Source organism: Saccopteryx bilineata, chromosome 9 (genome assembly GCF_036850765.1).
Source record: "Saccopteryx bilineata isolate mSacBil1 chromosome 9, mSacBil1_pri_phased_curated, whole genome shotgun sequence".
NCBI lineage: Eukaryota > Metazoa > Chordata > Mammalia > Chiroptera > Emballonuridae > Saccopteryx > Saccopteryx bilineata.
Window position 1 is genome coordinate 45998429 of NC_089498.1, and position 16793 is coordinate 46015221.

Below are 16793 nucleotides of genomic sequence, written 5' to 3' on the forward strand. Positions count from 1 at the left end.
GTGACCGTGAGCAACACATCGCCCGGAGCTCAGCGGAACTTACCAGCACACATGCGCAGTGAACTACCAACCCCGCCCAAGCGCCGAAATCGGGTCAGGGCGGTGCAAGAGGAAGCTAAGAAAAGAGCATGCGCTGTGTGACCTGCTCAGGCTGTCCACCCCCATTACCACGCCCCATGGTCAATAGAACTTGTCAGGCAATCAGCATCAGACCCAGACCGAAGGAAAGATAAGTCTTTTAATAGAAAAACACATGGGTAACTGTAGCAACACAATCTCTCGCGATCTAAATGGAGCGCTGGACTTCAGTTCTTCACCTTGGGGGGCGGCCTGAGAGAGGAAGGAGATGAGGGGTGTGAGAACTTGTCACTACTTTAGGGGCACTCCTAACAAGTAGTGACCTTTGTGACTCTTGGTAGAGGGATCTTTGTGGCTCTGTCCTGGCCGAGTACTGGGTCCCCTGCTCACCTGTACACACCCACGACAACAGCATGGTCTCTTTCATATGGTTCTAGAGTCAATTGCTCCTGGGGCTTCATGTTCTCCTGTTGCATCTTTTTTACTTCAGAGGCAAACACTGCCTCAGCAGAGGCTGTGGAGTCAATGCAGTTGGCCTGCAAAAGAGGATTTGAAACTGCAAGAAGGCTTTGGGCTATTTAAACTTTTTTGTGTTCTTTAAGTCAGAGTACTTTATTTTATTAGAAATGGTGAAGCTCAAGTTTTGGAAATTTTCAATTTGGTCTGAATTTAGAACAGGTAGGCTTCAACAGACTCCTATTTATTTAAAAGCCAGTATTAAATTTTATAATCAAGAGATCCCCCCCCATTTCCTCTTTAACAATAATAATGCAGCTGAGAATATGAAAACAAATGTAGTAAAAGGCTAAGAAAATAGTGAATCTGGCTGAGGGGAAACACGGCAGGGTTCCGTTTTTCAAAATAAAATGTTTTTTAAAATGCATCTAGCACTTAAATAGTATTTACACCAGGCTTTGTTTTAAATATCACATATATATTTATAAATTTAATCCTTACACAGACACTAAAAAAACAGGACTAATATTTCTATTTTACAAATGAAGAAACAAGCACACAGGTTAAGTAACTTGCTCAAAGTCAGCAAGCTGGAATTCAAACTCAGATTGTCAGACGTATTATGTACTTAACCACTATATTCTATTGCCTCTAAATCCAAAGCTGCTAGGCCCTGGCAGGTTGGCTCAGTGGTAGAGCATCAGCCTGGCATGTGGAAGTCCTGGGTTTGATTTCCAGTTAGGGCAAATAGGAGAGGCGCCCATCTGCTTCTCCACCCTTCCCCCCCCCTTCCCCTCCCACAGCCAAGGCTCCATTGGAGCAAAGTTGGCGCAGGCACTGAGGATGGCTCCATGGCCTCTGCCTCAGGAACTAGAATGGCTCTGGTTACAATGTAGCAATGCCCCAGATGGACAGATCACCGTCCCTTGGTGGGCATGCCGAGTGGATCCCGGTCGGGCACATGTGGGAGTCTATCTCTCTGCCTCCCTGCTTCTCACTTCAGAAAAAAAGAAGAAAAAATCCAAAGCTGCTAGTTTTGCAGACATTATTCATTTTGTGCTATCTGGGGCCAAGGGATGGCTTGTAGCAGGGATTCTCAACCTGTGGGCCGCGACCCCAGCGGGGGTCAAACGACCAAAACACAGGGGTCGCCTAAAGCCATCGGAAAATACATATTTATTATACAATACATTTTTAAATAAAATATGTATTTCCGATGGCTTTAGGCGACCCCTGTATTTTGGTCGTACGACCCCCACCGGGTTCGCGACCCACAGGTTGAGAACCTCTGGCTTGTAGGGATCTGGGTAGGGATAAAGTCTGACAATACACTAACTAGATTAGGGGTGATGAAGTCTCCCTTGTTTTGACTTGCTGCTTGACAGTTCATGATAGAGAAGATATTAGCACCCCATCTTAGATTCCTCTAAGCCCCACACCTTAATGGAAATCACAAAGTGTCCTCCATTACGTAGAAAGGTATGGGCATTCAGGGCTACAATCCGTGTCTGGTCTGGCTGGGCCACGTCGGCAAAGATCACATCCACCATTGCTAGGGATAAAGAAGTGGCTGTTAAAAGCTGGGTCTACTGGGCCCTGGCCGGTTGGCTCAGTGGTAGAGCGTTGGCCTGGTGTGCAGAAGTCCCGGGTTCGATTCCCGGCCAGGGCACACAGGAGAAACGCCCATCTGCTTCTCCACCCCTCCCCCTCTCCTTCCTCTCTCTCTCTTCCCCTTCCGCAGCCGAGGCTCCATTGGAGTAAAGATGGCCTGGGCACTGGGGATGGCTCCTTGGCCTCTGCCCCAGGCACTAGAAGTGGCTCTGGTACCAACACGCCCCAGAGGGGCAGGGCGTCACCCCCTGGTGGGCAGGGCGTGCCCCCTGGTGGGTGTGCTGGGTGGATCCCAGTGGGGCGCATGCGGGAGTCTGTCTGACTGTCTCTCCCAGTTTCCAGCTTCAGAGAAATACAAAAAAAAAAAAAAAAAAAAGCTGGGTCTACTGAATCTTCCCAGTTCCTCCCATGGGGTCTGCAGATTCCTGGCAGTGTATTGTTCTCTGCCTCTAGTCTCAGTTTCCTTCACTGATCCCCCTCCCTTCAAGTTGCATCCAAGATGGGTCTAAAACCCACAGTCACACTATTCATTCATGCTTCTTATAAACCATGGTTGCCACCTACTCTGTGGCCAGCCCAGGGCTGGGTATGTGGACAGAGAGATGAGTCTGACCTGGACCCTGTCCTTGAAACTCTCCTGGGTTAGGGTGGGAGGGGGAGGACAGACACATCATCAAAAAGGCAAGTAGGGCCCTGGCCGGTTGGCTCAGTGGTAGAGCGTCGGCCTGGCGTGCAGAAGTCCTGGGTTCGATTCTCGGCCAGGGCACATAGGGGAGGCGCCCATCTGCTTCTCCACCCCTCCCCCTCTCCTTCCTCTCTGTCTCTCTCTTCCCCTCCCGCAGCCGAGGCTCCATTGGAGCAAAGATGGCCCAGGCGCTGGGGATGGCTCCTTGGCCTCTGCCCCAGGTGCTAGAGTGGCTCTGGTTGCAACAGAGCGTCGCCCCCTGGTGGGCGTGCTGGGTGGATCCCGGTCGGGCGCATGCGGGAGTCTGTCTGTCTCTCCCCGTTTCCAGCTTCAGAAAAATACAAAAAACAAAAAAAACAAACAAAAAAGGCAAGTAGTGGTAAGCACCTAAAGGCAAGAGCATCTGCAGGACTGTCAGATACAAACAAGTCACAGGACAAAGAGTATGGTATAAGTGCATGGAAAACTCACAGAAAGAAAAACTAGCAGAATGCAAAATAATTTTTTTTTTTACAGGGACAGAGAGAGAGAGATAAACAGGGACAGACAGACAGGAACGAAGAGAGATGAGAAGCATCAATCATCAGTTTTTCGTTGCGAGACCTTAGTTGTTCATTGATTGCTTTCTCATATGTGCCTTGACCGTGGGCCTTCAGCAGACTGGGTAACCCCTTGCTCGAGCCAGCAACCTTGGGTCCAAGCTGGTGAGCTTTTGCTCAAACCAGATGAGCCTGCACTCAAGCTGGCAACCTCAGGGTCTCGAACCTGGGTCCTCCACATCCCAGTCCGACGCTCTATACACTGTGCCACCGCCTGGTCAGGCCAAAATAATATTTTTAAGGTAATGTAATTAAAAAAAAAAAAAAGGAAATATAGTGTAATGAAACTGACTTTTAGGCCCTAGCCGATTAGCTAAGTCAATTAAGAGCATTGTCCCAAAACAAGAAGGTTGCAGGTTCGATCCCAGCCAGGACACACGCGGGAAGCAACCAGAGAATGCATGACTGAGTGGAACAAATGAATGCTTCCCTTCCCCCTCTCTCCCTTCCTCTCTGTCTCTCTAAAAATCAATAAAAATTAAGCCCTTGCTGGATAGCTCGGTTGGTTGGAGCATTGTCCCAGATCACAGAGATTGCTGGTTTGATACTTGGTCAGGGCACATATAGGAGTAGCTCAATGTTCCTGTCTCTCTCTGGGGGAAAAAAAAAAATCAGGAATAAACCCCATCAAATTATTCAAATACTTTTATTTTTTTTTATTTTTTTTTTCTGAAGCTGGAAACAGGGAGAGACAGTCAGACAGACTCCCGCATGCGCCCGACCGGGATCCACCTGGCACGCCCACCAGGGGCGATGCTCTGCCCACCAGGGGGCGATGCTCTGCCCATCCTGGGCGTCGCCATGCTGCGACCAGAGCCACTCTAGCGCCTGAGGCAGAGGCCACAGAGCCATCCCCAGCGCCCGGGCCATCTTTGCTCCAATGGAGCCTTGGCTGCGGGAGGGGAAGAGAGAGACAGAGAGGAAAGCACGGCGGAGGGGTGGAGAAGCAAATGGGCGCTTCTCCTATGTGCCCTGGCCGGGAATCGAACCCGGGTCCTCCGCACGCTAGGCCGACGCTCTACCGCTGAGCCAACCAGCCAGGGCCCTATTCAAATACTTTTAACATTTTGCTTCTGAATTAAAAAATAATAATAAATCAAAGTCACTGATATACACAATGGGCTCCTCTGGGCCAGGCCATACTCAGTTTGTGCCTTCTGGGTCATGATCTCACCAATGATGATTAGGACCTCTGAAGGAAGTTTTCATACATACGCTGGGGCAGTATAAAAGTACCATATTTTAGAGGGAGGCAGAAAGTACGGGGCAGCCTAGGGAGAGAAGCAAAAGATGACAGAGAGGAGGCTGGCCCTCTAACGGTACCAGAACCACCATCAAGCAGAACCACCATCTTCACAACCTCAGCTGGTTTCCCCCCACCCTTTACATCCCTGTACTGAAGAGGCCTGCTCATCTACTCCAATTCCAAACAAATCTGGGCTCTGGCCTCTTCCAGGAAACCTGGAATGGCCTGTCCTACCCCACCTGGGTCAACCCCCAGATCCCTCACCAATGAGCATGCGGTATTTGTGCGGGTGCCGAGCATCTTCAATAACAGGAATAATGTTGGTCCTCTTCTTGGCCAAGTTAATGAGGTCACGGCCAGAGCGGTGGGAGAACTCAACTGCATAGACCAGACCGTCCTAAAATAAATCAAATAAAAATAATAATACTATTTCTCATGTATAGAGCACCTACTTTAGGCCCAGACACAGCATGCAGCTTCTTTTTAAACATGCAAATCAAAACCCTAGCATTTAACAACTATTTTATTATTATTATGTCCATTTTTTAGATGAATAAACTGAGGTTCAGAGACATGAAGTCACTGGCCAAGGGTTATTCATTCCCACTCCGCCCGATCTAAAAGCCCAGGCCCCCAATACAGGCTTAAAACCAGGAAGGTAGGGCATATAGATGAAGCCATAACAGCTAAGACTATTTGCAATGGGCTAGACATTGCTCTAAGCACTTTACAGGAATTGATTCATTTATATTCACAATAACTCTATTTTCCAGAGGGGTAAACTGAAGCTCAGTGAGATGAAACACTTTACTGAAAGCCATGTCATTGTTAAATGCCTACACCAGAGCCGGGATTTACAGTCTAGTTATGTAGATGAGCTAGGGTCATGAAGTGAGATGCACAGGTGTCCTCTAAACAGGGAGCCTGCACAGCCACACAGAAATGCCGGCCCAGACACTCAGATCTCCTGTTGTTTCAAGAGAGGAATCAGATCATATTTTGGGGACAAACATTTTTTTCTTTCTTTTTTTTTGACAGAGAGAGAGAGAGAGAGAGAGAGAGAGAAAGGGACAGAGAGGGACAAACAGACAGGGAGATGAGAAGCATCAATTCTTCATTGTGGAGCCTGACCAGGCAGTGGCGCAGTGGATAGAGCATTGGACTGGGATGTGGAGGACACAGGTTCGAGACCCTGAGGTCACCAGCTTGAGCGCGGGCTCATCTGGTTTGAGCAAAAAGCTCACCAGCTTGGACCCAAGGTCTGCTGAAGGCCCGCAGTCAAGGCACATATAAGAAAGCAATCAATGAACAACTAAGGTGTCACAACGAAAAACTAATGACTGATGCTTCTCATCTCTCTCCATTCCTGTCTGTCTGTCCCTGTCTATCCCTTTCTCTGACTCAAAAAAAACAAAACAAAAAAACTTCATTGTGACACCTTAGTTGTTCATTGATTGCTTTCTCATATGTGCCTTGGGGGGGGGGGCATGCTACAACAGACCAAGTGGCCCCTTGCTTGAGCCAGCGACCTTGTGCTCAATCTAGTGAGCCTTGCTCAAAGCAGATGAGCCCGCACTCAAGCCAGAGACCTCGGAGTCTCGAACCTGGGTCCTCCACATCCCAGTACGATGTTCTAACCACTGTGAACCGCCTGGTTAGGCAACATTTTTTCAAAGGGCAGTCAAATCTAGTCTGGTATCTAAACACTCAGTTCTGGGTCTGGCTAAAAATGGTCACCTGATACCCCTGCCTCTGCCCTCTGGGCCAAGAATTCAGGAATGAAACTGAATGAGGCTTTGGAGATCAGGAAGTTCAAGCTGCTCCTTTTACTCACAGGCACTCTGAGAGGGGAGGGCCAGCCTCCAAGCCAGGCAGTTCAGGGAAGCAGCCAGGCCTCTGATTCCAGGTTGGCAGAGAAGGCGGTCTTTCTCTCCCTCCCACCTCACCATCATCCCTTACTCGTATGCAACCCCCACACCTCCACCTACTCACCGGACCTACAATGTCAGACACATGGGAGACGGTGGTGCCTGAGGCAGCCCCCAGGTACAACACTTTGGCCCCTGGCTTGATGTGAATCTGGTCCACACCGCCCAGGATCGCTGCTGCCAGCTTGGAGCGGAAGGGGTTCCAGGCACGGTATTCAATTTTGTCATCTCCCTCCTGGACCGGGAGAGATGGGGATGGGAGTCAGTGCCAGATTCTTCTGCAAGTCCCCACTGCCCTTAACACTAGTACCCTCAAAGGAACTCAATCATTGTATAAGAAATAAATGTGGGTACATATCAATGACCATCACAGATGCAGTGTTTACCCTCTCATGGAAGTTAATGACTCAGGGAAAAGGGGCAGAGATAGACAATAAACACAGAGACAAGAGCACAACAGATAATGGCAAGATTTATGCATTCATTCCACAAACATTTGTGGTGCCAGCACATACTGTGAGCAGATCCAATAGTAGGCCCTGGGGACACACAGTGAATGAGACAAAGACCCCTGCTCTTAAAGAGTAAGCATGAGGCCCTGGCCAGCTGGCTCAGGGTAGAGTGTCAGCCCGGTGCATGGAAGTCCTGGGTTCGATTCCCGGTCAGGGCACACAGGAGAAGCGCCCATCTGCTTTTCCACCCTTCTGCCTCTCCTTTCTCTCTGTCTCTCTCTTCCCCTTCCGCAGCCAAGGCTCTATTGGAGCAAAGTTGGCCCGGGCACTGAGGACGGTTCCATGGCCTCTGCCTCAGGCACTAGAATGGCGCCGGCCGCAACAGAGCAATGCCCCAGATGGGCTGAGCATCACCCCCTGGTGGGCATGCTGGGTGGATCTGGGTTGGGCACATGTGGGAGTCTGACTGCCTCCCCACTTCTAACTTTGGAAAAATTCAAAAAAAAAAAAAAGAGTAAGCATGCACTGAACTAACTCACATATGACATAGCCAGTGACAGGTGCTAAGGAGAAAGAACAGGAAAGTAGATGTGAAGTACAGGGACCAGGGTCAGTTGAAAATGAGAACGGTGGCCAGGGAAGAGCCAAGAAGCAGATCTGAAAGAGGTAAGGGGCCATTCAAGTTATCTGGGGGGAAAGTCATTCCAGGCAGCAAGAAAGGCAACAGGAAGGTTCTGAGGCAGGAGTAGGCCTGGCCATTAAGAAAATGACATGGGATCTCATTCCCTTCCTGTCTCTCTCTCTCTTTCTCTCTAAAAAAAGAATGAAAGAAAATGACATGGGAAGCCCTGGCTGGGTAGCTCATTTGCTTGGAGCAGTGTCCCGATGTGCCACGGTGCAGGTTCAATCTTCGGATGGGGCACATACAAGAATCAACCAATGAGTGGAAAAATAAATGGAACAAAGCAATGTTGCTCTCTTGCTCTTTCCCCCCTCTCTCCCTCCCTCCCTCTCTCTCTCAAATCAATAAATTTAAAAACATTAAAAAAAGAAAATGATAGGTGATAATAGGGCAGGGGATTGGTGGTAAGGGTTGTTTTTGCTAGACAGTGTGGTGCAGGGTGGCCTTTGAGAAAGACAGGGTGACACCTGACCAGAGAAGCTGGTGATGAGAGCAAACCAGTCACACACAGCTGGAAGAATATTCTAGGCAGAGGGAACAGCATGGTTAGTATGGCCTGGAAGAGAGTCGGGGTGACAGTGGAAGGAGGTAATGCCAGAAGTGGGAAGGGGAAGCTAAAAATGTGTAGTGCGCCTGACCAGGCGGTGGTGCAGTGGATAGAACATCAGACTGGGACGTAGAGGACCCAGGTTCAAAACCCTGAGGTCACCAGCTTGAGCACGAGCTCATCTGGTTTGAGCAAGGCTCACCAGCTTGAGCCCAAGGTCACTGGCTTGAGCAAGGGGTCACTTGCTCTGCTGTAGCCCCCCGCTCAAGTCACATATGAGAAAGCAATCAATGAACAACTAAGGTGCTGCAACGAAGAACTGATGCTTCTCATCTCTCCCTTTCTGTCTGTCTGTCCCTGTCTCTGTCACACACACACAAAAAAAGTATAGCACCTTCCAGGCTGCCCTTGAAACATTAACCTGAAGTCACAGAAGGCATTTGGGGAGGAGAGTGCACAATCTGAATTATGTATTAAGATGATCCCACCCCCTCCCATAGCTGTCTACAGGACACATGGTATAGGCAGGTAGACCAGACTGCTGGTTACAACATCAGCTAGAGCCCTGGTAGCTTTGAGAGGAGCATAGGTCTCACCGAAATTGAGACTCTCTTCTCTCCATAAACTGATTCTCCAGGGACCAGATTCTTAGTGACTAGTGCATCTTCCTTTCCTCGACAAATGAAGACACCTGAGTGAGGGGAGGAGAGCAGTGGTGAGGACTCTGGGCCCCACCCCACCCTCAGCAGATTCCCTGCCTTCTTCACTCACCCTCATGCCGGTGAGGCTCCACCATCACATTCTTCCCTGATTGATTTCCTCTTTTTCCTCCTCGACCACGACCCCGGTTGCCACCAGACTGGAACCCACCACCTACAACGGAGAGACACAGTGAGAGAAGAATACCCCATATTTCTTCCCTCTCCACTCCCCAAGCCCAGGGAAAGACTTCTCCATCACACCACCGGAACCTCACTCACCTCTTCCTCCTCCTCCTCCTCCTCCTCCTCGTCCACGGCCTCTGAAGCCTCCACCACGACCTCGGCCCCCACCAAATCCTCCTCGGCCTCCGCCTCGACCACCTCGGTCACCAAAGCCTCCTCGGCCACCTCGGTCACCAAAGCCTCCTCGGCCACCTCGGTCACCAAAGCCCCCTCGGCCACTGAAGCCACCCCCACGGGGGCTGAAACCTATGGTGGAAATAGAAATCAGGGAAACAAAGCTTGAAATGTTACTCCTACAACTCACAGTTCTACTCAGGAAAGAAAATGGGGAAACATCAGGAGGCTTATCCACAAGTGTCCACAGCAGCAGAAAAATCAGGACTATCTCAAATGCCCACCAGCACAATTGACCAAAACAAGGGGAATATTCACGATCAAAATGAAAAGGACTTGCCAAAGACAGCTAAATCTTAGAATCAAAATATTAAGTGACAAAGTCCAAAGAAACCACATTCAACATATTATCTTTTATATAAAGTTCGGCAAAAACTGAAATGAAACAATGCTATGTTGTGGTGATATTTGTGGTAATCCATGTCCCACCCTCACCCCCAAAAGAGGCAAGGGAATGATTAAAGTATAAAACTTACATGCTGGGTTATGGTAGGGGGAAATTATGGGGTTAGAATAGGGGAGGAACGTGTAGGTAGATATGTTACTGTCAGTATTCCGTTCTTCTTGGTTGGATGGTGGATTCATAGACTTCATTCTATTGTCAGTAGTAATTAGTCTGCAGAACACTGTGTGTATGTGTACACATGTGCACCAAGGCAATAGGGTCCCCCAGACCGTGGCAACATGTTCCTATCTTCCTATGCCTGACCTTGTGTGTGGAACAAAAGCTCCAACACCCAAACAGAGGGCAGCTTGCATGATGTCTTTTCTGTTAAATGATCTGCTCTCAAGATTGTAGAAGTCTCTGCCAGCTCAGGTTAAAAGGGAAAAAAATTGTGCTTTATGGATGGGCAACAGTTCATAAGCAGCTTAGGGCTTGTCAACAAGACTGAAAGTGTAAGAAAAAAAAAGATTCAGAGACTTCACTTTCATCACTTCAGGATAGTGCAAACATTCTTCACTTCACTGAGCACAAAACAATATTGAAGCAGAGAATTCTCCTGATACTAACAGATTCAGAATTTGACTTTTGACAGTTTCAAAAGCTTTTCAGTAACAGTCAGAAAAATCCTAAGTTATAAAACAATAGTGTGAAAATCAGTGCTGATTTAAAATGATCTCACCTGGCCCTGGCTGGTTATGTCAGTTGGTTAAGAGTGTTGTCCCAAAACGGCAAGGTTGCAGGTTTGATCCTTGGTCAGGGAATATGTGTGAAGCAATCAATGAATGCACAACTGAATGGAACAACAAATAAATGCTGCCCTTCCCCCGCCCTTCCTCTGTCTCTCTAAAAATCAATTAATTAAAAAAAATAATTAAACCCTGGCCAAACAGCTCAGTTTGTTGGAATGTTGTCTGGAAGTGTAGAGGTTGCCAGTTCAATCCCCGGTCAGGGCACATACAGGAACAGCTTGATGTTCCTATCTCTCTGTCTCTCTCTCCCTGCCTCTCTCTAAAATAAATAAAATAAGATAAAATGATCTGACTTGATATAAACTATTCAACAGCAAACTTGCTAAAGTTTTTATAAAGGTTAGATTCACATCCTATGAAATCTATATGCATCTTAATGGCCTGAAAAATTAACATATACAACTTTTTAATAGCTATTCCTATTATTATTGGTTGAGTTTTATATGTGCCCTGACCCGGGATCGAACCTATAACCTTGGTGTATGAGAAGGACGCTCCAAAAGAGTTACCCGTAATAATTAAGTTTCAACAAAGTTACTTGTAATAATCAAGTTTTGAAACTCCTACACATAACCAAGAGCTTTTTACATTTTCTCTTTCCCTCACTCTACAGACTACTGTCCATGTAGCAGCTAGAGATGCCCTTTTAAAAACAGGTCATCAGCCTGACCAGGCGGTGGCGCAGTGGATAGAGCATCAGACTAGGATGTGGAAGACCCTGGTTTGAGACCCCGAGGTCGCCAGCTTGAGTGCAGGCTCATCTGGTTTGAGCAAAAAGCTCACCAGCTTGGACCCAAGGTTGTTGGCTCGAGCAAGGGGTTACTCGGTCTGCTGAAGGCCCACGGTCAAGGCACGTATGAGAAGGCAATCAATGAACAATTAAGGTGTTGCAATGTGCAAGAAAAAACTAATGATTGATGCTTCTCATCTCTCCGTTCCTGTCTGTCTGTCCCTGTCTATCCCTCTCTCTGACTCTCTTTCTGTAAAAAAAAAAAAAAAAAATCAGGTCATCAGGCCTGACCAGGTGATGGCACAATGGATAGAACATTGGCCTGGAGCAGAGGACCCATGTTCAAAACCCTGAGGTCACTGGCTTGAGAGAGGGATCACCAGCTTTAGCATAGGAACATGCACATGACTCCATGGTTGCTGGCTTGAAGCCCAAGGTCGCTGGCTTGAGCAAGGGACACTGGCTGGGCTGGATATAAGAAAGCAATCAATGAACAACTAAGGTGCCGCAATGAAGAACTGATGCTTTTCATCTCCCTCTCTTCCTGTCTGCCTGTCCCTGTCTGTCTGTCTGTCTCTCTCTCTCTCTCTCTGTGTCGCTAAAAAACAAAACAAACATCAGATCTCATCAATCCCCTTCCAAACCCCTTCAGTGATATTTCATCATATTCAAATAAAATAGTTTCTTTCTCTGGCTCCCAAAGCCCTAAAGCATTGGGTATCACCTTTGGCTAATTCTTGGAATCTGGACATTTTGATTTAATTGTCTGGGGGCCTGGGAGTGAGGAACTTTTAAAAGTTTCTCAGGTTATCCTAACGTATAGCCCAAATTGAGTCCCACCATCATAGGGCCCCACCTTCTGCTGACTTTTCTGACCTCACTCTCTTTATGCCAGGCCACATACTCTTCCCACCCAAGAACAATTTCATTCTCCAGCTTCTCAATCTTTAACACCTGCTGTTCCCACTGCCAGGATCCTATGGACATCTGCTTGGCTCACCAACTCCTTTGCTGCATGCAGGTCTCTGATTAAAATTTTCTTCCTCAAAAGGGCCTTCTCTGGCTATCCTACCTTTAACCCACTTTCTTTTACCTCCTATCAATTACTATCCATGGCATTTTTATTTTTACTTTTTTTTTTAGTGAGAGGAGGGAAGGCAGAGACAGACTCCTGTGTGTGCTCAGACTGGGATCCACCCAGCAAACTCGCTAGGGAGCGATACTCTGCCTATCTTGTGCCATTGCTCAGCAACAGAGCCATTTTTTAGCGCCTGAGACAGAGGCCACGGAGCCATTCTCAGCACCCAAGGCCAATTCACTTCAACCAATGGAGCCATGGCTACGGGAGGGGAAGAAAGGAGGGGCGAGGAGAAAGGAAAAGGGGAGGGGTGTAGAAGCAGATGGGAGCTTCTTCTGTGTGCCTTGATTGGGAATTGAACCCGGGACATCCACATGTTGGGCCAAAACTCTACCACTGAGCCAAATGGCCAGGGCCTACCCATGGTATTTTTAACATCATTACTGCTACCTTTCCCATTAGAATCAAGCTCCAAAAGGACAGGGATGTTTGTTTTGGTCACCACTGCATCCCTAGCACTTTGCACAACACTTGACACGAAGTATGGGCTCAAGAAATATTAAGTACACTGTCTGCTGATGACTCTCAAACCTCTGGCTTCTACCTCATGGAGAAAGTAGCCACTCTTCATGCAAGAAATAGGTGATCAGATGGTAATCAGTCCTGGTACCTCTCCTCAAGCAGTTCATGTACCCCATACAAAAATATGGCCATACCATTAGCAACTCTAGAGAGGAAAGTCTGTGAAAGTCTTGAAAACATCTCTAAGTCAGAGATATGAAGATATCACAGTGCCCACCTCATAGACTTAAAAAGATTAAATAACTTAATACAAAGCACTTAATATGCCGACTGCAGAGTTTGAGTATTATTCCAACTCAACGCAATGAGTCCTGCCTCCTACTTAGGGGAGAAACCAGTAGGTCTAAGAGACTCTCAACCAGGCTTGAAAGAACAGAGACTTGGAAAGCAGAGGCATGGCACAGTATACAGGGGGCACAAGAGTAAATTTTCAGTCCCAGATACTCAAAACCTATCTTAATCCATGTACGTCCTGGGGCTCTTCAGAAAAACACAGGTTCTCATACACTTCTAGAAGTTATGGGAGGGGTGATCCACAGACCTCCTAGGTTTAAAACTGCTTTCTTCCTACAGCCTTCCCCATCTTGAAAGTGGCAACTCTGTCCTTCCGGCCACACACACCAAAACCCTTAGTTAACTGACTCCTCTCTCTCACACCCACATACAAGCTATTGGCTGTCTTTTTTTTTTAATTATTATTGATTTTAAAGAGGAGATAGAGAAAGAGAGAGATAGAGACAAGTGGAGAGGAGCTGGAAGCATCAACTCCCATATGTCCCTTGACCAGGCAAACCCAGGACTTCAAACCGGGGACTGCACCACCACAGGTCAGGCCAGCTCTGTCTTTAAAATCTATTCCCAAATTGTAACAATATCAGCCAAGTTGACTGCTCCTGCTCTGGTCCAAGCCACATAATCTCCTGGTAGATTACAGCACCATTAACTTCCTGCTGATGTGCTCACTTCCACTCTTGCTCCCCTAAAGTCTTTTACATATAGAAGAGGATCCTTTTAAAAAATGTCAGTCAAGTCTGAATGACATCACACCCCTGCTCAGAATCTCCAAGGCTTCCTTTCTCACTCAGACTAAAAACCCCACTTAAGATTCAGCTGACTCCTGAGAACGTCTACAACTTCATATCCTAATACAATGAGGGGAAGGCTTGGGAGGAATGTGCACCCTCCATTCTTGGGAGAATCAGACTATAGGATGCCTGTAGGCATGCCAGAGTCTCAGTGGGAGATACACAGCCTAGCACCTCCCACCCCACTCCATCAGCAGATCTCCAAACGCGAAGGAGAACTTGGAAAGGGGCATGGATCCACAAATCCCCCTCACTAGATGACCTCATCTCTCCACAGGCTGGGGTGGGGGAACCCTGTGCTAGAAAACAGATGCTTTTCTCCCCAGTGGGAAATTTCCCCAATTCCAGTGGAGCAAGTCAGAAGGAGGGGCACAGCCTGATTTAGGAAGAGCTGAGCCACCAGGGATAGGGATCCTAATTTTTTTCCTTGAGAAGAAATATAGAACAATTTGGGTTAAGCACTATGCTATTTTGAGATGTAATCGATACATAATATTGTGTAAGTTAAAAATGTACAACTTGTTAGGGCCCTGGCCGGTTGGCTCAGTGGTAGAGCATCGGCCTGGCATGCAGGAGTCCCGGGTTCGATTCCCGGCCAGGGCACACAGGAGAAGCGCCCATCTGCTTCTCCACCCCTCCCCCTCTCCTTCCTCTCTGTCTCTCTCTTCCCCTCCCACAGCCAAGGCTCCATTGGAGCACAGATGGCCCGGGTGCTGAGGATGGCTCTGTGACCTCTGCCTCAGGCGCTAGAATGGCCCTGGTTGCAACAGAGCAACACCCCAGATGGGCAAACCGTCGCCCCCTGTTGGGCATGCCAGGTGGATCCTGGTGGGGCGCATGTGGGAGTCTGTCTGACTGCCTCCCCGTTTCCAACTTCAGAAAAATACACACACAAAAAATAATAAAAATAAAATGTACAACTTGTTGATTTGATACACTTATATACTGCAAAGTGATTATCACCCAGTGTTATTTTTTCTTAACATGATCTTACTAAATTGTAACTGGGTGCCATTTTATTGATGAGAAAACTGAAGCTCTGAGAGGTAAAGCCAGGGGTCCCCAAACTTTTTACACAGGGGGCCAGTTCATTGTCCCTCAGACCATTGGAGGGCTGGACTATAAAAAAAAATCTATGAACAAATTCCTATGCACACTGCACATATCTTATTTTAAAGTAAAAAAACAAAAAGGGAACAAATACAGTATTTAAAATAAAGAACAAGTAAATTTAAATCAACAAACTGACCAGTATTTCAATGGGAACTATGCTCCTCTCACTGACCACCAATGAAAGAGGTGCCCCTTCCGAAAGTGCGGCGGGGGCCGGATAAATGGCCTCAGGGGGCCGCATGCGGCCCGCGGGCCGTAGTTTGGGGTCCCCTGGGTAAAGCCATTTGCCCAAGGTCACACAGTAAGTTAAGAAGCAGAGCCTGGATGGAAACTTTCAACTGAGGTCCTTCTGCTGTCAAAGCCAGGGCTTTCAGCATTGCACCATCAGGGAGGTTCGGTGGGTTCATCAGAATCTGGAGGAAAACCGAATGCCCTATGACTACCTCCCTCCCCACGCTAATCCTATCCTCGGTTTGTTAAATTTCATCTCACCGTGGACTTAAGAATTACCAGGACCACGATCTCCACTTTATCCTCCGAGACCCGCACCCTTGGGAGAGTAGACAGCGGGAAAGTGAGCCAGAGGACCACATATAATGAAGCCAGGAGTCCTCACCCTCTCCGATAGCAGCTGGGTCGCGTGCCAAGGGGACAGGGGTAGCAGCGGCAAGAGGGGAGGCAAACGCGGGGCCTCCTAGACTCAGCTCCTGGAGACTCTACACCTCAGAACCAAGAGGGATCTCCCAAACCCACGCCCAGAGAGCCACGACCCCAGATGCCTGGACCCAAACTCTGTGTCAGTAACGTCGACTGCTGCTCCGGTTGTATATACAAGAACCTAACGAAGACCTCAAAGAGACGAACGCCAGTTCAGGAAACCCCCAACCCCAGGCCAAAGACACTCAACAAACAACTGTGACCTCCGATGTCAGTCATAAACTCGCAGACCTGAACCCTAGGTTCAGGATCGATCACAGGACGGAACCAAAACCCTCTCTACACGACACCGAACCAGGACTCCCTCCACACACCGGACCAGGCTCTCAGAATCGTCGCCTTCGAACCAAGTCCCCCACACCCCAATTCCTGCCGGACGCCAGTTCCTGTTCCCCGACCCCAACATCGCCCTGCACCTGGCTTCATGTTGAGCGCGGAGCTGCACGGTTCTGATTTCGGCTGCGTCCAGAATCCCCAAGTCTGGGGTTTTCGCACGTGGAAAGGAGCGCACGCGCGCGGAGGCGTACAGCGTGTGACGCAACCGCGTAGTCCCCGCCCCTTGGGTACCAGCGCTGCCGGGATCCTGCGCTCTGGAGTCCGGGATTCCTGAGCTCCAGGCGTCGTACCCGCGCTCCGGGAAACCTTTGCTAGAGCAGCGATCTCTACCATATGCTCCCAGTTTCCACTTTTACCTGTGCGAGCACCGCAGTAATCAGGGCTCATCTTTAGGCTTTCGCTTGGGCAATGCCCTATGCCCCTCTTCTCTAGTTTTAGTTAACTCTCTAAGGTACACTCTACTCCCTGGCCCATTTCCACCCCCAAGGACCGATACTGGACTCCTGTTCAAACCTTAGAAAAGCATTTAGTGTGCGTCTGTCTATACCAGACACTG

At 48.4% G+C, this 16793-nt stretch overlaps 1 protein-coding gene across 1 annotated transcript; it reads right to left on the minus strand.

Annotated features, from left to right (window-relative positions):
* Positions 1-224: 224 nt before the first annotated feature.
* On the minus strand, positions 225-16441 carry FBL (fibrillarin). The gene is made up of 9 exons (XM_066242565.1): positions 16318-16441; positions 9265-9474; positions 9056-9157; positions 8881-8975; positions 6668-6838; positions 4940-5072; positions 1974-2086; positions 469-614; positions 225-330 (listed from the first exon to the last, which is right to left on the minus strand). The coding sequence occupies exons 1-9, from the start codon at positions 16325-16327 to the stop codon at positions 306-308; spliced, it is 1005 nt and encodes a 334-aa protein (XP_066098662.1). The 5' UTR covers positions 16328-16441; the 3' UTR covers positions 225-305.
* Positions 16442-16793: the final 352 nt, after the last annotated feature.

What these genes read in the sequence shown, in the direction of transcription:
- FBL (XM_066242565.1), bottom strand. An exon ending in GGAGCCTCACCGGCATGAGG is followed by an intron (nt 8,976 to 9,055) that starts GTGAGTGAAGAA and finishes CCCCTCACTCAG; the next exon opens with GTGTCTTCATTTGTCGAGGA. An exon ending in GTTGTCGTGGGTGTGTACAG is followed by an intron (nt 331 to 468) that starts GTGAGCAGGGGA and finishes TTCCTCTCTCAG; the next exon opens with GCCGCCCCCCAAGGTGAAGA.